This window comes from Penicillium odoratum, assembly GCF_028828045.1.
Source record: "Penicillium odoratum strain IBT 22623 chromosome Unknown utg000005l_segment0_segment0, whole genome shotgun sequence".
NCBI lineage: Eukaryota > Fungi > Ascomycota > Eurotiomycetes > Eurotiales > Aspergillaceae > Penicillium > Penicillium odoratum.
The window spans coordinates 3347481-3366156 of record NW_026643147.1 but is presented as its reverse complement, the minus strand read 5'-3'; the positions used below and the strand labels follow the sequence as shown (position 1 = coordinate 3366156).

General features: G+C 49.2%; 6 protein-coding genes across 6 annotated transcripts; 3 read left to right on the top strand and 3 right to left on the bottom strand.

The window, feature by feature from the left end:
• Nucleotides 1–960: 960 nt before the first annotated feature.
• On the top strand, nucleotides 961–3011 carry N7520_006799 (glycerol kinase; the record flags this gene model as incomplete). The annotated part of the gene is made up of 4 exons (XM_057140733.1): nucleotides 961–1094; nucleotides 1164–2149; nucleotides 2202–2368; nucleotides 2430–3011. 4 exons carry the CDS (start codon nucleotides 961–963, stop codon nucleotides 3009–3011), a joined length of 1869 nt encoding a protein of 622 aa, XP_056994739.1.
• Nucleotides 3012–3982: 971 nt separating this feature from the next.
• N7520_006798 (putative DNA damage repair protein Mus42) lies at nucleotides 3983–5936 on the bottom strand (the record flags this gene model as incomplete). The annotated part of the gene is made up of 2 exons (XM_057140732.1): nucleotides 3983–5826; nucleotides 5882–5936. 2 exons carry the CDS (start codon nucleotides 5934–5936, stop codon nucleotides 3983–3985), a joined length of 1899 nt encoding a protein of 632 aa, XP_056994738.1.
• Nucleotides 5937–6323: 387 nt separating this feature from the next.
• N7520_006797 (FKBP-type peptidyl-prolyl cis-trans isomerase) lies at nucleotides 6324–7848 on the top strand (the record flags this gene model as incomplete). The annotated part of the gene is made up of 3 exons (XM_057140731.1): nucleotides 6324–6410; nucleotides 6466–6903; nucleotides 6958–7848. The coding sequence occupies 3 exons, from the start codon at nucleotides 6324–6326 to the stop codon at nucleotides 7846–7848; spliced, it is 1416 nt and encodes a 471-aa protein (XP_056994737.1).
• Nucleotides 7849–8326: 478 nt separating this feature from the next.
• Nucleotides 8327–11320, top strand: N7520_006796 (uncharacterized protein; the record flags this gene model as incomplete). The annotated part of the gene is made up of 4 exons (XM_057140730.1): nucleotides 8327–8570; nucleotides 8626–10436; nucleotides 10491–10553; nucleotides 10607–11320. 4 exons carry the CDS (start codon nucleotides 8327–8329, stop codon nucleotides 11318–11320), a joined length of 2832 nt encoding a protein of 943 aa, XP_056994736.1.
• Nucleotides 11321–11807: 487 nt separating this feature from the next.
• On the bottom strand, nucleotides 11808–15146 carry N7520_006795 (DUF3591 domain-containing protein; the record flags this gene model as incomplete). Its single annotated transcript, XM_057140729.1, has 1 exon — nucleotides 11808–15146. The coding sequence occupies one exon, from the start codon at nucleotides 15144–15146 to the stop codon at nucleotides 11808–11810; it is 3339 nt and encodes a 1112-aa protein (XP_056994735.1).
• Nucleotides 15147–16198: 1052 nt separating this feature from the next.
• Nucleotides 16199–18589, bottom strand: N7520_006794 (mitochondrial intermediate peptidase; the record flags this gene model as incomplete). The annotated part of the gene is made up of 1 exon (XM_057140728.1): nucleotides 16199–18589. One exon carries the CDS (start codon nucleotides 18587–18589, stop codon nucleotides 16199–16201), a length of 2391 nt encoding a protein of 796 aa, XP_056994734.1.
• Between the last annotated feature and the right edge of the window lie 87 nt (nucleotides 18590–18676).

The following is an 18676-nucleotide window of genomic DNA, read 5'->3' as shown; positions in this document are numbered from 1 at the left end:
GTGACTATCTTCAATGTATTTTAGTATCACTTCGGCCGATCAAGGCAGTCATGCTTGGAGCGATAAACAGGAATAGCGACAATGATTGTGGAAAGGCAAAGAGACTTGTCCTTCGTATTAAATTGGTTATTGCCGCAACACCGACAGGACCGAGACCGGAATGCCAAGACTGATGTTGCAGGTGTCAGAATTTCAATTCCAACCTGCCGAGTTGCATTCTGGACTGACTGAGCTGATTGGAGACGATATCTCGTGCTTGACCCGGTGTACTTGTACTGGACATATTCCAGAGAACTACTAAGGGTTCCACATTATCCAGTGGAACGGGACTGGGTTCTCGAATTTGGTCAATCTAACAGACTTGTTGATGGTAAGCCCCCGCATTTCCTCCGGTATTAGTCTGAGCAATGAACGTTGCGCTAGTGGGCGATGGCGGAACTGACGTGGTCACACAATGCTCATTATTGTCAAGGACCGTTTAAGCATGATTCTTTTGTTTATATTCAGAAGTATCGCCAGTATATGTGGAGTGGGTTTCCAAAGGCGATGAATGTCAAAACCGAAAGTATAGGGAAATGTGAGATATGCACATGTGTATGCAATATAGATGCAGACATACTAAGTACGATAACGTCCTTTCTGTGCACTGGGTCACCTGGTCAAGCCATTCTGCGGTTCATGGCACTTCGTATCTCTCCCCCCCTGGTTCTCATAATTCCACCAATCCTCTTTCGAGAATTCAACTCACTCACCCCCCACTATATCGAATCAGAGCCCGCAGAGCACGGGGACTTGGTGTCACAGACATTGTTACTTAAGATACCTTCCCTCTCCCCTGATCTTCAACAGTGTTATCTTTTTACTATTCTTATGATACCCCTGGAGGCTTGAATTAGGAGAACTCTAGGTGCTTTCATCCCTTACTTTTCTCACTTCTGATGAAAGTCATTTCATCCAACTATGCAAAATTCAGATATCTTCGTCGGGTCAATCGACCAGGGCACAACAAGCACCAGATTCCTCATCTTCAATCGAGACGGTGAGCCCGTTGCCTCGCATCAAGTTGAGTTTAGCCAAATTTACTCTCAACCAGGGTAATTGAACCAGACCAGAAGGGGAAAAAAATACAAAGAGCAAATGACTAACTTAATGATCCCAACCAGATGGCATGAGCACGATCCCATTGAGCTAGTCTCCTCCGTGGAAATATGCATCGAAGAAGCAGTCCAGCAATTTGAAAACAAAGGCTACTCTCGCACCAGCATCAAAAGTCTTGGAATAACAAATCAACGAGAAACAACAATAGTCTGGGACCACGAGACCGGCGAACCCCTCTACAATGCTATTGTCTGGACCGATACCCGCTCCCAGTCCATAGTGACCGAACTAAAACAAAAACCAGGCGCATCCAACCTCCAATCCATTTGCGGATTACCGCTGTCAACCTACTCATCCGCCACAAAGCTACTTTGGATGCTGGCACATGTCCCAAAAGTGAAGCAGGCGTTCGGTCGCGGCACACTCGCGTTTGGTACCGTCGATTCGTGGCTTGTGTACCGTTTGAACGGTGGCGCGCAAGCCAACGTTTTCGTCTCGGATTCGACAAACGCTTCACGGACTATGTTTGTAAATTTGGAGTCGCTGCATTATGATGATACGCTCTTGGACTTTTTTGGCATTAAGGGGAAGGTGCACCTTCCTAAGATTGTGCCTTCTTCGGACCCGAATGCTTACGGCTCGATTGCCACTGGTTCTCTTGCGGGAGTTCCGGTGATGGGTTGTTTGGGGGATCAGTCTTCTGCGTTGGTTGGGCAGAAAGGATTCTCGCCGGGAATGGCCAAGAACACCTATGGGACAGGATGCTTTTTGCTTTACAATGTTGGCGATAAGCCGGTTTTCTCGAAACACGGTCTATTGGCTACAGTTGCCTATCATTTTGGAGGGAAGGCTGTCTATGCTCTCGAGGGGAGTATTGCTGTAGCTGGGTCAGGGATTAAATTCCTGCAGAACAATTTGGAGTTCTTCAAGGATGCCAAAGAGATTAATGACCTCGCCTTGTCGGTGGATGATAATGGGGGGTGTGTATTTGTTACAGCTTTCAGCGGGCTATTTGCCCCGTATTGGATTGACAATGCAAAGGGAACCATTTGTAAGTATTCCATTTCCCATGGAATCCTGGACTAATTTACTAAGCTTGTCAGTTGGAATTACTCAATACACTCAAAAGGGCCACATTGCCCGTGCAACTCTCGAAGCGACATGTTTTCAAACAAAAGCCATTTTGCAAGCAATGGAGAAGGACAGCGGACAAACCCTTTCCGAATTGGCAGTTGACGGAGGAATGAGCAATTCGGATCTAGCCATGCAGGTCAGATCAGCGCGATCTGTCCTCCCAAAAGGCACGGTACTGACATTTCTTCTTCCAAAAGACGCAAGCAGATCTCATCTCGATCCCCGTTTACCGTCCCCAAATGCGCGAAACCACAGCCTTGGGCGCAGCAATCGCAGCAGGCCTCGCCGTGGGTCTCTGGCGAAACTTTACTGAGCTCCGAGATATCAATCGCAGCGGAGGAGCAGTCTTTGAGCCCCAAATAACCCACCAGGAGAGTACCAACAAATTTGGAGAGTGGGAAAAGGCCGTCCGAATGTGTCGGGGGTGGATTGGAGCAAATGACACTTTCAAGGACACCGGTAGTGCCAATGAAACGAGCGAGAAAAAGGCGCCGACTTTCGTGCCTAACCTGAATATGGGACAGTCTGCTTCAAATTATCTCAAGCATAACCATGCGTCTTCATTGCTTTCAGAAACTGTTGCTGGTGTGGGTGTGACATCGAAGGTTAAAACGCGTTCCCAGAATGGAGACATGGAGATCCCATCTAAGATTCCGTTGGTTAGTATGTCCGGAGACTTGGATAGTGCAGACGAGGAAGATTTGTTTCTGGAGTTACGGAAGGTGGAGATCTTGCAGAAGCTAAAAAAGATTCGAAAGTTAAAGTTAACTTATTATTAGCTGAGTGATTTATCAAGATATCAATAGTAATCGATTTCTCGAGAGCGACTATTAAGCATAAAAATTCAAGCAAGATAATAGTAGGCAAGAAACAGCAAGAATAGATGATGTTCAGTAAAGTTAAGGGTTCACTTTCAGATACCATGGATAGAATTGTGTCCTGGCATTCCCGTAGCCTTCCTAGTTCCTTGCGCTCTCGTTCCAAAGATGGTTTGCGAGCTCCCACTTCAGGTACATCGGGACCCATCTAGAAATGGGGATAGGCGTAGTACGGCGAGTGTAACTCGGAGGAGCCTACGTTAGCGGGTGCCTATGACCCCGGCAAGAAAGCTGCGCAATGGATCTACCACAACTATCTGCTGACCCTCTTTTAATGAAATCAAAATATGTCTTTCTATTTGATCTGATTTGATTTTTGTACAGTTTTGAAATTAGTGACGATGCCATGGAGATCTCAAGATGATCCTTAAACAGGAGGATCCATCTGTCGACAACACCCATATGCCTATTAGATGCCTTTCACTTATTTTTTACTATATAGTCTAAACTGTAGTAATTTCCAGCACATACGACCATAGGGTGTGGAGAACAGGGCTTCCCGTCCGCTCAGCCGTACTTAAGCCACACGCCGGTTAGTTAGTAGTATGGTGGGTGACCACATGCGAATCCTGACTGTTGTATGTTTTTGTTTTTCTGTTTAATTCTATTTTTTCACGCTGTTGCAGCCCTATTTTTTGAATCGCCTAGAAGAAACCATAATCTTCAAGCGCCAAGACTATCTGTAGGGCTACCCTCCCCTATAGTGAGAGTGACTTCTATCGATGCTATGTTAACGTGTGCTTCCCTACGAGATTATCGAAAATCTCCTTTTTGAGATACATCGAGTATTCTAAGTTGGCTTTGAATGGTCATAATTCGAATATGGCAGGGTAAGTTCATCATTCATTCCATCATAATACTCATTATGTACACTATTTGAAATTGACAGCTGGCAGACCTCTTTCCTCCAAAGCAGTCTGTATGCTAGTTTGCATGGTTTTGATCGACTCGGGCCATGTCATTGTATCTTCTGGTCGAGATTCTAGCTGACACTCTTGTCGTGAATCTTTGTCAACAAGCAACATGAGCCACCGTACCACAGACACAGCTTTATTGACATCGTTCTCGTCTAATACTACCCGTCGTAGGTATGTGCACAGCGCGTCAACATCATCACCGTATGGGCCTTCGGCCTTAAAGGTAGAATGCCAAGCGCTGATTGAGTCTCGGAGATCGTCCAAATTCGATAAGCCCTCAGATGTGAAGACAGGTCGATCGCAGGGTTCGGGTTGATTGTCGGATTCAGGCTTTTTCTGCAATTCGGGCTGTTGCACTGGTTCACTTCGTTTCTCGAGTTCCTTCTTATTTTCGGATTCGGGCTGTCTTTCAGGTGGCTTCTGCGTAGGCACCGAAGAACGGCCCTCCTGCGTTGGTGTTGTGGAAGATGGCAATATGGCCGTCGGATCTGGAGTAGACTTCGCGGTAGTGGCAGACTGTGAAACAAACCCCAATTGCATCAAGGTCCTGGTAGACCCTGTCCCTGGTTTGGATGAACGGCCTGGCTTTTTTAATGGCGAACCAGCCCTTTTTACCCCAAAGGATTTGGACGGGGTGGATCGCGTTGAAGCTTCAGGAGCTCTTGATGCCGCAGGTGTGGACTTGCTGGCTTGCTGGCCGTAATGAGCAAGTACTTCCTTGCGAATATCTTCTGGTAATGCCGCCAAAGTGTCTGGGTCTAGCTCAGCATGAGCGGATTGATCTGTGCCAGCAGACTCGTGCACGTCTGGGGAATGATCTTTTGTTTCCGGCGGAGCTGGGCAGGGGGCATCTGGCCGGTTATCATCTCGAGGCTTTGCCTGGGCTGCAAGCTTTGATCTGATGTCTCCAGCAGGTGCAGGGATGGGTTTAGGTTCTGTTTTGGGCATAATGAACTGGGACCCGGATAGATTCAAAGGCTTGTGCGCACTGTTGCTGAGGATCGGATCGACTTGAATTCGAGAGCTAACTTTTTGAGGGCTTTCCAAATCATCTGTATAATCACTCGCGGTGGGTCTTCTTTTAGAAGGTGTTTTTGGCTGTTGTGATTCGCTGGCCTTGAACTCTGCGGGCGGCTTGGGCTGACTTTCGCTGTCGACAACGGGAGAGTTGGAAGAACCGCATTTAATTGATCGAGGAGATTCAAGTGGTAAAGTAGGAATTGATGGGGGTGGTTTTGAAGGAGTAGCTTGATCTTGTGTATCTTGCCCGCCAGTCGTGGCCTGCATTTGCGAATTGTACCAGCTTGTGCTGGACTGGTCTTTGTAACCTGAGCGTGGAGTGCTTGCCTGACTGCTCATGCGGCCACCACCGAATTTCAAAACTTTTTGAGCCTGACCCTCATCTACAACTCGGAAGTCATGCCAAGGTAATAGACGGCCTGCCTTGATACTCTCCGTGACCCAAGCTGGCTTCACAATGCGATACCGCTTGAACTCTTCGCATTTCTTTGGCGTCAGGGAGCTCGCAATGATGTGTGTCGCAGCAGTCTTGCTATCCAAATATTGAAGGAACCCACCTCCATGACTGACAATCAGACGGTGGAGATCCTGCAGGGAAGGCTGGGTATAGCCATTGACGTGCGCGACAATCCCGCGGAAGATAGGTGGACAGTCTTCGGACGAGGCTCGGATTTCCGCGTCTAGGTTCTGCAACTTCATCTTCTTGCGTCGCATGTAGTCCCCAAATCCACCAAAGCTGGAGGCTTCATACTCCTCGCCTGTTTCATCGTGGAAGTCATCTATATCCGGTCAATATTGGATGGAGGTTTCAGACCGATATCCAGTGGATCTTACGATTTTCTATGCGCTTGCGCATGGCATCAGAATTGGAATTTAGACGAGAGCCCATGCTGGGCTAGTAAGGATAACCGCATATATGGGAAACAGTGATAATCTGATATCCGAGGAAAAGACGCGATCGAATCACGCGTCACATGGCAAAATCCAGAGAGTTCTAAGGCGGTATCTCCAGCGGTCAATTGAGGCAAATTGAAGAGGCGGTGTGAATGAGGGGTAGAATATGATTGGTCAAAAAACTCAGGCAAAAAATCAGAAAAAAAAAAAAGATTGCAACAGAAGCTTCGGCGATCTCTGTTGCTGCTTTTGGATCCGCTTTTCATTTTCTTCTTCTTCTTTCTTCCATCCACTGCCTATTTCCTTGGTGGTTCATTCCATTCACTTATCTTACCCTATATTCTTGCCATTTGCATTTCTCATTTCTATCAATTCATTCAAAATGTCGGCCGTTCAACCTGTCGCAGTTTACGCTCTCCGGGTTCCTCCCGGAGCTTTGATTCCTGCTGTGCCCAATGCTGCTGCTTCGGTTAGTTCAATACTTCATGAAGGGTCGCAACACTTGAAACTAACTACAATCATAGTTCCGTGTCAGCATGGCTGCTATTGACCCTGATGAGACTCCCGAGTTCGAGGATGGCGACTCAAGCAAGCCCTCGCGCGCCACCTTGAAGATTGTTCGCGCTCCTCCCGGTCTCGACCTGGATGAGGATGATGAGGACGATGAGGACTACAGCGACGTTGAGGATGACGAGGACTCCGATGATGAGGAGGTCAACGGTGGCCCCAGCGACAAGGAGAAGGCCCGCCTGCTGAAGAAGGCTGCCGCTCAAAAGGAACTCGAGGACGCCATGGATGAGGACGATGAGGACGAGTCCGATGACGGTGACTTCGACCTGAAGGCTGCTATCTCCAAGCTCATCAAGGGCAAGGGTCCCGCCGGCGACGATGACTCTGACGACGAGTCTGAAGAGGGTCTGGACCTCGATGAGAGTGTCATCTGTACCTTGAGCCCCGAGAAGGTAAGATTTTATTTATCCTTTCTTCCGGAAACAAATGACTAACGATTTGACTAGAACTGCCAGCAGACCCTCGATATCACCGTGTGTGAGGGTGAGCGTGTCTTCTTCAAGGTCACTGGTAACCACACTGTTTTCCTCACTGGTAACTACGTCATCGGTCTTGATGAGCGTGATGATTACGATGAGGAGGAGGATGATGAGGATGACTACGACCTTTCCCCCGATGAGGAGGAGCTCGACATGGAGCAGCTCCTGGCCATGGATGGTGAGGAGAGTGACGACCTTGATGGCATGGACGACCCCCGCATCACCGAGGTCGACAGTGAGGAGGAGGCCCCTAAGCTGGTTGAGACCAAGGGCAAGGGCAAGAACAAGCGTGCCGCCGAGGAGGAGACTCTCGATGAGATGATTACTAAGAGTGCCAAGAAGGCTGCCAAGGAGGAGCCTGTTCTCACCAAGGCCCAGCAGAAGAAGCTGAAGAAGAACAACGGTGAGGCCGCCGCTGTTGAGACCGAGGCCAAGAAGGAGGCCAAGACCGATAAGAAGGTTCAGTTCGCCAAGAACCTTGAGCAGGGTCCCACTCCCTCCGGTGACAAGCCCACCGGTACCCTCGGTGTGAAGGAGGTCCGTGGTGTCACCATTGACGACAAGAAGCTCGGAAAGGGCGTTGCTGCTAAGAGCGGTAACACCGTCGCCATGCGCTACATCGGTAAGCTCGAGAACGGCAAAGTCTTCGACTCCAACAAGAAGGGCAAGCCTTTTACCTTCAAGCTCGGCCGTGGTGAGGTCATCAAGGGCTGGGACATCGGTGTTGCCGGTATGGCTCCCGGTGCTGAGCGCCGTCTCACCATCCCTCCCCAGCTTGCTTACGGCAAGAAGGCCCTTCCCGGCATTCCCGCCAACTCCAAGCTGATCTTCGACATTAAGCTGTTGGAGATTAAATAGACTTCTCACGTGTTTCCCCCTTTGTCTTGTACCGTTGATTCGTACGGGTGTTTGGTTCGATCGGTTTGATTGCATAATTTCCTGTGATATCCGGCTTGTTTGTGTTTTTGCCCTGATCGATTTGATCTGAGGAATAAGGTCATCACGAGGAAGTTGTCTCCTTTGCATGGAAAAGTGCCCGATCTTGTGCCTGTTTTTGTATCTGCGTATTTTTATTTGAAATCCTACACCCTTTGGTTGTTCAATTCTTGTGTCCTGGTGCGTAGTTTCCCTAGTGGCAATCTTTGCATAGCTCGATCGCTCTTGCCGCTTGCCCTAACCACTTTGTAAATTCTGGCCCTGGATCAACTTGGCCTGCACAAAGCTGCAGTTCTTATCGAGTCTTGTATTCTCAACATCGTATTGCCTACCACTATCAAGCTCTGGATGTTCTCATAGCAGATACCCCGTTCCTTGATCCAGCTTGATTGTGATCAGCATGACAGTCTCTTATAGAAAGAAAGTGAGATCTCGAAAGAGCGTCTTTAGTCTTTGGCATCCGACCAGAGCTTCTACCTTGAACAACAAATGCTGTCCTTTTCCAGATTCTCCCATATCCGATACCAGTCCTGTTTCTGAACCCATCATCCCCGCCGAACCAGGCAAAGACCGACTCAAGATCCGACTGACGCGGAGTGGCTCCAAATTGTTATTGCTACTCGGTCTAGGGAGCTCCTCAAACAGTGAGATCATGCTTACTGCCCATGTGGTCGATGCAGACTTTCTGATAATCAATAGGTCCTAAGACGAGTGTGGAATCCGGCTCATGCGAAGAACCCCAGAGTGCAGAGCTACGAAGCCTGCCCCCCACAACAGATCAGAACAGCCCCGTTTACATCACTGGAGATACTTCGCCAGAATGCCGATCGCCGATCACTCCTCCAGTCAATGTTGAACTCGATACCCGGAGTTCACCCCCCTCGGCAAGATTTCGGCAGAACGGAGAAGGCGATGACGGCGAATGCATAATCGACAATGAGCAGCAAAGTACCCCTAGTACCAGGCTCGTCGAACGATTCTCCCAAAGGCTCTCCATGACATTTGGCAATCCCACGGTGATTCGTCGTACCCATTTTCGTTCAAGGCCGATTATCCCCTTCTCAGAGTCCCCGATATCTCATACGCTAAATAGGAAGCAAGGAGATGGAGCAAATGACAACTCAAGTCCTTCAACAGCACCTAGTAGCAATGGTTCTCCACTCGGACACTTTACTCCTCTCACTCCAGCAACATCCGCGGAACCGTCGCCTTCGAAAACGATATACAAGGCTCCTTTGTCAGACTTGACCTTTCTTTCCGACTCTATTACTGATGCGATCACTCCTCAAATCATTCCAGGAAGCGAGTCTCCAACTATCACACCGTCCATCGTGACTGTGGAAGCAGCCTCTGTGGCCAAGGTGTTTTTGGAACTTTATTTCAACTCAATCTTCCAGAACAATAATCCACGTGCACAGCGCCAATATGAGCTGGAGCAACGCATTTACTCGTTCCAGCTTGCACCCAATGAGCAAATCGCGGCAAGATGCAGTTGGTTAATGCAGGAGAACGAGTATTTGCGGAAGTGTCGGGCTCTCAAGACCAGCATGCGATGCGTCCGAGGTGAGCATGCGATCTCAGCGGCTGGCTATGAATCTATCAAGGTTCTTGGCAAGGGTAGTTTTGGGGTAGTCCGGCTGGTACGCGAAAAGGTAATCCGGAAAACTTCTCGCGAGGAAGACTGTTCAACCACAGAGGGAGCTATTTCCAACATCCAAGGCCGTCCCATCGACATGCTAAATTCTGCTCTCGATGGAACTAAACACAGCCGTCGAAGGTTCATGGTTGGAGAGGACAAGGATTTTTATGCCATGAAAGTGATTAGGAAGTCTGATATGATACGGAATTCCCAAGAAGGCCACATCCGAGCCGAACGAGACTTTCTGGTTGCCTCTGAAAAGTCTCGCTGGGTGGTTCCATTGATCGCAAGTTTTCAAGATGGAAACTTCTTATATCTTGTCATGGACTATATGGTCGGTGGAGACTTTCTGGGGTTGCTGATTCGGAAAGACATACTCCGTGAAGATTGGACGAGATTCTACGTCGCCGAGATGATCATGTGCATCGAGGAAGCTCATCGACTGTCCTGGATTCATCGTGATGTCAAGCCGGACAATTTTCTCGTTTCTGCCTCTGGCCATTTGAAAATCTCTGATTTTGGTCTGGCTTTCAATGGCCATTGGTCCCATGATCAGTCCTACTACTACAGCCATCGTTATTCCTTGCTTGATAAACTTGGCATCGTGGTCACCGACGACTCTGAAGACCAAAAGAATGCGACAGAAGCGCAAAAGGATCCAAAGGCTGCTTCCGATCCCCATAGCCTGATTGATTATTCCAAATACCATGTGCCCTCCAAGGATCTACTAGACTGGCGCAACAACAGAGAGAGGCGGCGATTCGCCAAGAGCGTCGTTGGAACTAGTCAGTATATGGCTCCTGAGGTGATCAGAGGTGAGATGTATGATGGACGATGCGACTGGTGGAGCCTAGGGATTATCTTATACGAGGTGAGTACTGCCGATGAAAGCCCTGGAATCATTTTCTCACATCATGCCACATAGTGCTTGTATGGCTTTACTCCTTTTGCTTGTGAGAACCGCCATGACACGAAGATGAAGATCCTGGTAAGTCTGGTGGCATGCCCCATTTTCATCATCAAAGCTGATAACACGCCTAGCATCATGCGCGGACTCTCCAATTTCCCCGTGAAAAAACAAGCGACAAAATGGTGTCTCAAGAGGCCGTCAATCTCATTAGTCGAATCCTCCAAGAGCGCCAGTTCCGTTTATGTGCTCAACAATACCAAGCCAACGACATGCTAGTTGGCCGCCCTGTCACCGCACAGTTCCTTTACTCCATGGATACCCGATACAGAGCCATTACAAGCTATTTTGTATATCCGAACGACGCTGCTGACATCAAAGCCCATCCATTTTTCAGAGGGATTCGATGGAATGAGCTTCACATGACCCAGCCACCGCTTATACCCAGGGTGAGGAATTGGGAGGATACCAGGTACTTTGAAGATTGGAAGGGAATTGCCAATATCGACGAGACAATACAACAGAGTGACTTGGAGGAATCCGACGAAGATTGTGATGAAAAGCCAGACTATGCTCCTGAACAGCCAGTCCCAGGTGCGACTGCAGCTGTGGCCGAAGCCGCCACCAAGAAGGCCCAGGATGCCGAGAAGCGAAGAGAGAGAAAGCGGCCTCGTGACAAGATCTTGAGAGACAAGAAAATTGGCAAGGCAGCTTTAGAGATACGCAAAAAAGGCGCTTTCTTAGGTTATACATACCGTCGATCGAAGGGGCCGGCTGTGGCTCTGATCACTGACCGTGGACGACAACCATTCACTAGAGGAGATTTGGCAGGGCTTTATGCTTCATGAAAGTGTTATGAGCTCGATGCGCCGGTCGGAGAAACAATCATCCCCCATAATTCAACTATTCATATACGTCTCTCGTTCCAGGGTTTCAGGATGACTCTGTCTGGATGCTTTCTTTCTTGTTCGCTTTATATCCTTAGCAACAATGTCAGGTATTACCAATGACCTGATACAATGGCAAGATAGCTTGTTAGACTCACGAATCGCACGGAGAGTTCCCCTAACTACAAAGTAGGTATCGTTTCTACGCTACAATATACGTCCTTCATATTGAAGAACATGATATTTGATTTACGTTAAATATTGCATGAGATGGAGTCCCACTGAACCAACCTTGGCTAGCAAACAGATGAAATTATGGGCCCAGGAGCAGGAAAGGGTCCGACACTGTCATTAAGGCTAATTGCAGATAAAAAACAAGGGGATATCATTTTTGAACGAATGGGGATAAAAAATGTAAAAACGGATTCAGAAAATATAACCACCCGAATCAAAGCACCGGCGCACTCATCGAGAAAGCAGAGTCAGTGACTCTGTCTTCGGGCTTCATGGTACCGTTAAGTAGGGGGCAAAGCTTCTTATTCGTCTTAATATGACCAACCTGTCCACAGTTCGCACACTTGCGCTGGGTACCAGTCGGTCTACCATCTGCAGGAGAATCGCCCGAGCGAGATATACCCTTCTGCTTCTCACGAGCAAAGCGACGTTCCTTGTTACGGTTCAGACGCGTCAGTTCGGCCTCGATGAGTTTGCGGTTGCGGGCATCGACCTCGGGGTCACCGGTGGGTTGGAGGGAATCCAGTTTGGTGGTTAGAGCCTCGGTGCGGTGGCGGTGTTGGATGTAGTGGCGGATGACTCGTGGGTCATAGACCAGCTGCTCCTTCTGCACGATCTCACCATTTGCCTCCTTGAATTGACGGGTGATGCGTAGTGCCTTGCCCTTTTGGCTGTTGAAACTCATCCGACTGAACTGACTGGTTGTTTCATCGTCACGACGGTTCGGGGCGGGGGTTGGTGCCTCGGAACGAGGAGTTGGCTTGTTGAACTCTTCTTCTTCGCCTTGGTCAACGTCGCTTTCCTGGTCGGAGTGCTCCACGGTCGATGAGAGACTGGCTTTTTGGGCATCCCAGATTCGACGGATTGAAGTCTCATATGATCTTTGTTGACGTGCAACGTTGTAACTGTGACCACCAAGCTCCTTGAGTCGCACAGCATCTAGCTTGTCCTCCACACTCTCTCCGATGGCCTTGAAGCCACCCTTCATCGATGTCTTTATGAAATTGAAGCCCTCTCCACGACCGGTGGGATCACCTTCTCCATGAAGCTTGAGCATGGCCTTGCCTTGAGAAGCCAACAAAAAATTGCGGCTGGCCTTCCAAGGAGCCATCTGCTGCTCAAAGCTCTCACTTTCTTCATCGTCGTCATTATCATTTGTGTTCTCGGCGTCGCCGCCGAAGCCAGTGTCGTTAAGGTGCTGTTGACCAACTTGCATTGACTCAAGCAGACAAACGTCCTCAGGCTGAACCCATGATCGAATGGTATCTTGATCTGGGAGAACAGAGTCCAGGGGTTTCCAGTATTTGGTATCCTTGTCGTGCTGAAGGAAATCCTTTACCTTCTGTCGATTTTGCATATCTGTCGTGCCGGGAATGTGAGCCGTCACATCGCAGATTGCTAGTCGTTCATCGGCACTCTTTTTGAGCAGGCGGTACACAAGCATCTTCATGCGATTCTTTGCAACAGTCGTAACCTTGCGAGAATGTGGGCCAGGGATATCGACAGAGGGGAATTGCTGTCCAGCAACGTAGAAATTCTCGATATTGCGCAAATAGTATGTACTGCCCTTAGACTGCGTGGTGTTTCGGACCACGAGAAAATCGGTGGATTTAGCTTGGTGTGGGAAAAGTGGTGCCCTGTACATCGAATTCGAAATTGCAGGAACAATATCACCGGGATCCACATGCCCGAAAATGGAGAATGGACTCTTGTCCTGGGGTAGCAAAACAGTTGTCTCACCGATCTCAGCTCTTGGACGGGTGGGATCGTCTGGGTTTTTCCTTCTGTAGTAGTTGATGAAACGATTGCACATGCCAAAGTTGGAAAGAGTCATAGGAACCTCTTCGGAGTATTCCACAAGCAGAACATTCGAATTGTCTCCCATGGACAGTTGGCTTGTTGAAGAGTATAGGGCTTTTGCGTCTTTGCCCTTTTGTTGTTTGCGTTTGATGTGTATGGGGTTCTTGAACCAAGAGGTTTGGCCAGAACGGAAGACTAGAGCGGGTCGATGGAAAGATCTTGCCTCTGCTTTGCCCAGTTCCGTTTTATAGTACGGCCACTGTAAACGCAGGGCCGGCATGGCGTGTTCAAGCGTGACATTCCCAAGCGTGCTCCGAATCTTATTCTGGTGGTTTTGCTTGAGCATGTCATATGCTTGATCGTTCGAGATGTTGTAGCGCTGGGTGAGGCGACGGGTCAAGTTGGAGTCAACTTCATCTCTGGTACGCGGGACGATGTGTTTGGGCTTATGGACAATTGATTCTGGCTGTAGCTCCTCGACAAGGATGTTGGGATCGTTCATATCAATGGTGACCTTCTTCGCAATCCGCTCGGTTGCTTGCTCGGGATCATCCAACAACGGAATATCGAGGTGCGCTAGGGCAATTACATCCATGGGAGTCGGACCGGTCTTACGTTTCTTGGATGGATGATTTGCATCGGTGAGCCAATCATCCTCCTCGTCAAATAGATCAGCCTCGGGATCAGCGCGCGGCTTCTCAGGCTCCGTGGACAGGTCTCCATCCCGTATCTCCCAATCCGCACACATGGTTCGAAGGTCATGCATGGTAAAGCCACCAGGCAGTGTTTCATCTGCCTCTCCATCGCCTAGGTCGAAATCTTCTTTGTTTTCTTGTTCTTCCTCTTGGGCGGATTCGGTGATGAACACGATTCCCAGGGACTCTTGATCAAGGCCACGTTTGCTAGGCTGGCCAGTTCTAAATACTCGCTCCTGATCAGGGGCAAGTTCAATGTTGACCTTGGTTGGAAGAACTGGTTTGGGTACCTTCACCGGCTGCTTGCCCCGGAAATAGGCCTTCTTGTGTGGGATCAGGTCCAGCCATCGTGGTAGAGTGTTGCGATCGAAACTGGGAAACAAAGAGTGAAGAAGTTCCTCGTTGTTCTCTGGGGGTGCTGGCGGGTGGTCTGGTCCAACTCCAGACATCGCAAACAAGGCCTGCTGGAGTTTCCAGGCCCGAAGTGTTGAGGGGTCCATCTCCTCCGAGATAACGCTGACATCGTCGGGGAACTCGTTTTCATCCACCACTGACATGGCCTGGGATTGGGGCTCGGGCGCGAGCGGAAGAGGCGGGAGCTCAACTGGCTGGATGGCTGAGATCGGCTCTTCATCTTCGAACAAGTCCTGCATGTCCTGAATGTGGCCATCCTGGCCCGCCGGCGGAGGAGAACTGGGCCCCTCTCCAAAGAGATCATCAAGATTGTCTTCCTGACCCTGAGCCCCACCGGCTCCTTCCCCAAATATGTCGTCCCCGTCTCCAAATAAAGCTGCGTCGTCGGCTTCGAGGTCTGCAAAGGAGTCCGGGCCAGCATCGGTGGGTGGAAGTCGCGTAGAGGGTGCTTCTTCTTCTTCGGGAAGCTCGTCATCATCAAAATCTTCATAATCGATAGCGTCGTCTGCTTTTTCACCGACATCCAGGTCTCGTGACAAGAAGTCAAGTTGTGGGCCACCCTCGTAGTTATTCAGTTGTCGCATCACATTTTCAAATTCTGTATCCTCCGGTATATCCGGAGCTGGGTTTGTAGAGTGTGGCATCTTGGATAGCTAAAACACGGTCGTGTTGAGTAAAGGCTGGTGAGGAAAGACTGGATAGCGAGTGTTTTATCGCAGAAAGGATGGCGGCGCAAGCCGGTAAAAAGATCAGGTCAGGACGCGCGCATTTGGCAGCTTATCCTGCATCCACAAGTGAAAGTGAATGAGTGCACCTGTGAGAGAGAGGAAACTACAAAACCGAAAGGTATTGAGTGCTGGATTCCAAGGTCGCGAAAGTGACGGGAGGTCAAGGCGGAGAAGGACTGCTCCACCCAGCTTTATCGCTGAATCAGCCGGGACTAACCTCACTGACTTTGAAGTTAAACAGGAAACAACGTTCATGCGTACTTACCTGGGTACCTACTCGGGTACCTAATTTGTCGGTCTTTGTATGATCTATTAGTCATCTACTATTTTCTCTCATTTTTATCTTTATACAGGTATATAAAGCTTGAGCACTATTGAAGCCCTCAATCACCCTCAATATATTTTGGCCGTTAGTACCCCACAATGCGCTTGCTAGTATGTACTAGTATTACACAAATATCATCGGAAAAGGTATATGATCAGTTGAAACCCATAAAGTTGCTTAGCTGTTAGATTTCTTTGCTTATCTCCAACATTCAAAATGTCGAAAATCCTTTCAAAAAGTCTTGGGAATTACTGTAGGAACAAGAATAGAAATTGACAGTCATTTTGCAGTTATTGGAACGACATTTCATCAACAGGCGGTTTGGCCGAGTGGTCTAAGGCGATTGACTAGAAATCAATTCTCTTCGGAGGCGGAGGTTCGAATCCTCCAGCCGTCGTTTCATTTTTTCTTTGCCACACAGCCGATGTGGAACTTCTCTTTGCCCTTTCATAGAGTGCGATGAATTTTTTAAGAAGAGGAATTTAATTTGACCAGGCAATAGTACCTAGGTCCCCAATACAACACCACCATGTCGACCTTTGGAAGAGTGCAAACTAAGAAGACAAGAAACATATACATAGTTTCATTGAATCAATCTAGTCTATGCCAGGATATCATTTGAATAATTTACAGGTACAGTACATTAACTAGACATTCCGTCTCTACCCAGTCCCCAGCGACCAACCTCGCGCATCGCTTCATCGCCACCCTCCACCAAACGGCCATTCGCATTGGAAGGGTTGGCATCGCCCAAAACACCGGCAACACATTGCCAGCCATTGCGTCCACCACCCCAGCGAAGAACTTCATTCTTATATCGCTCGCCAGCGGCCCGGTCAACAGATGCCTTCCCAGACTGGAAGACATCCTGCCAGATCTTGTTGGCAATGGCACGGTCGAAGATGTAGCTGTAGTATGTGCCGCCATAGCCGTACAGATGACCGAAGAAGCCTTGCCAGGATGTTCGGGGTCGGACGTCTTCGGGGTCCGGCAGGCTTGAGTGCTGGGAGAAAACTTTGTGGTAGATCTCGGTGGTATCAACGCCATTCTTGATAGCCTCAGTGCTGGGGATGGAGTGGTAGGCCTGGTCAACAAGAGCCATGAGGATTTGGGATTCGTTTTCAACGGCGCCGTAGATAGAGCCATGGGCAGTGCGGTCCATTTCCATGCTGCGCATCATGCTCTCCGACAAGGGCTCGCCGGTCTTCCAGTGCCTAGCATAGAGGGAAAGAACCTCTGGAGCGGTGGCGAAGCTCTCCATCAAGACTGAGGGAAGCTCGGCGAAATCGGTCGCGCATCGGGTGCCAGAGATAGACTGGAGAGGAGTCTGTCCAAGGATAGAGTGGACAGCGTGACCCATCTCGTGGAACAGAGTGCGGACACTCTGCTCACTCAAGAGAGTTGGGCGGCCTGAGCCATTGGTTGCTGGTTCTTGGAAGTCACATACAAGAGCGATTGTCGGCAGTTGGCGCAGGGTGTTTGTTTGCGGGTCTACCGCTGTCGCCATACCATCGTTCGGGTGCGCAGACTGGTCCAACGATGCACATTCGGCGATCTCTTCAGCGGAGATCTCACGCGAGCAGCGCAAGGTGAAATGTGCTGGATTTGGGTGTTTTGTGGGCCGACTGAACAAATCGCAGTATACAACTGCGATATGCCTGTTCGACTCATCTACTACATCCAAACGGCGAACGTCCGGGTGCCAGGTTTCACCAGCAGCCGTTTCCTGAGGAATGAGACGAACACCGTAAAGTCGGTCAAACAGTCGTGAAAGTCCTTGCATGACTGTTCCCAAAGAGAAGAACTCGGGAACAATGCTCAACTCGCGAGATCGGCGAGACTGTGAGTATTCCAATACACGCTTGTGAACATAGTAAGCATGGTCCCACGGCAGAAGAGAGCTACCCTTCATTTGCTGCAATTGAGACAACTCCTCTTGCACAGGACCATGGTTGCTTGAGATAAGCGACATCAAGAAATTTGATACGGCTTCGGGGGTCTTGGCCATCTTATCATTCAGGGTCATGTGAGCAAAGCTGTTGAACCCCGAGATCTTTGCCAGTTCAGCTCGCTTCGTCAGAAGTTTCTCTAAGCGGTGAATTTGGCGCGAGCTGGACGTCCGCGTTGCAAGATAGGTTTGTTTCCTGACCGACTCATCGTGCACAGATCGTAGCACAAGCCGAGGAATGACTCCCATAGTCGGAACTGGCGCTTTATTATTCCACCTCTTGACTTGCTGCACTACGACGGGATCTAGTCCCTGGAGAGCGTTTGCGTGGAACGTGATCTGAGATCTGGCCGGTTCTGCGCCATTGAAGAAATCGGAGCCAACCTGACTGATGTCGTTTGAAAGATTCACAAATCGCTGTCGCTCACTTGGCGGCATATGAATTGCAGATGTCGTAAAGTCTCTCATGAGAATCTGGGCGACAATAGTCTCTGCTTCTGACCAATGTGATGTGACCTCGGGTTTAGCCATGGCCTTGCTAAGCTGCTCGTGAAGGCCCGTGGTCGTGTTCAACACGTTCATATATTCGAACATAAGAGCGTACGCCTGCGTAGCTGCTTCTTGGATTTGTGGATCATGGTGGATAGTTCGAATAAAGTCTGAAAGGTCAATAACCCGACATAAGAGATCGCTAAGCTGGTCTAGATTCCGTGCCAATGCTCGGTACTCGTCTAGAGTCTCGGCCGCTAGAACCTTAGCAACAATAACCTGACATTTTTGCAATGACGCGTTTGCAAATGCCCTGAAACCATCTGGGCTTGTCAAGTATTGATTCTGAACCAACCCGGCTCGCTTTGCAACATCCGCGGTTCGCTGCTGCGAGAACTCCTTCCAAAATGGCTGCGAGTCAAAAACACGGCGCAAGGTTTCATCATCGGTGTTCTTTCTAGGTGCAGTATTATCGGTAGGGATTTGGTTGATATGAGATCGGGGGGCTTGCGATGCGGCGCTTTCAAAGGTTCGGGTTTGGCGCTGCACGAGACATTGTCGGCATGTCCACGGCCGGCGCCCAAGAGGGCGAAGCATGATATGAGGTAAAAAGATAGCGCAGAAGATTCAATAATGAATAAGGATATCAGGAAACGAAGAACCAAAACCCAAAACCCCTGTAAG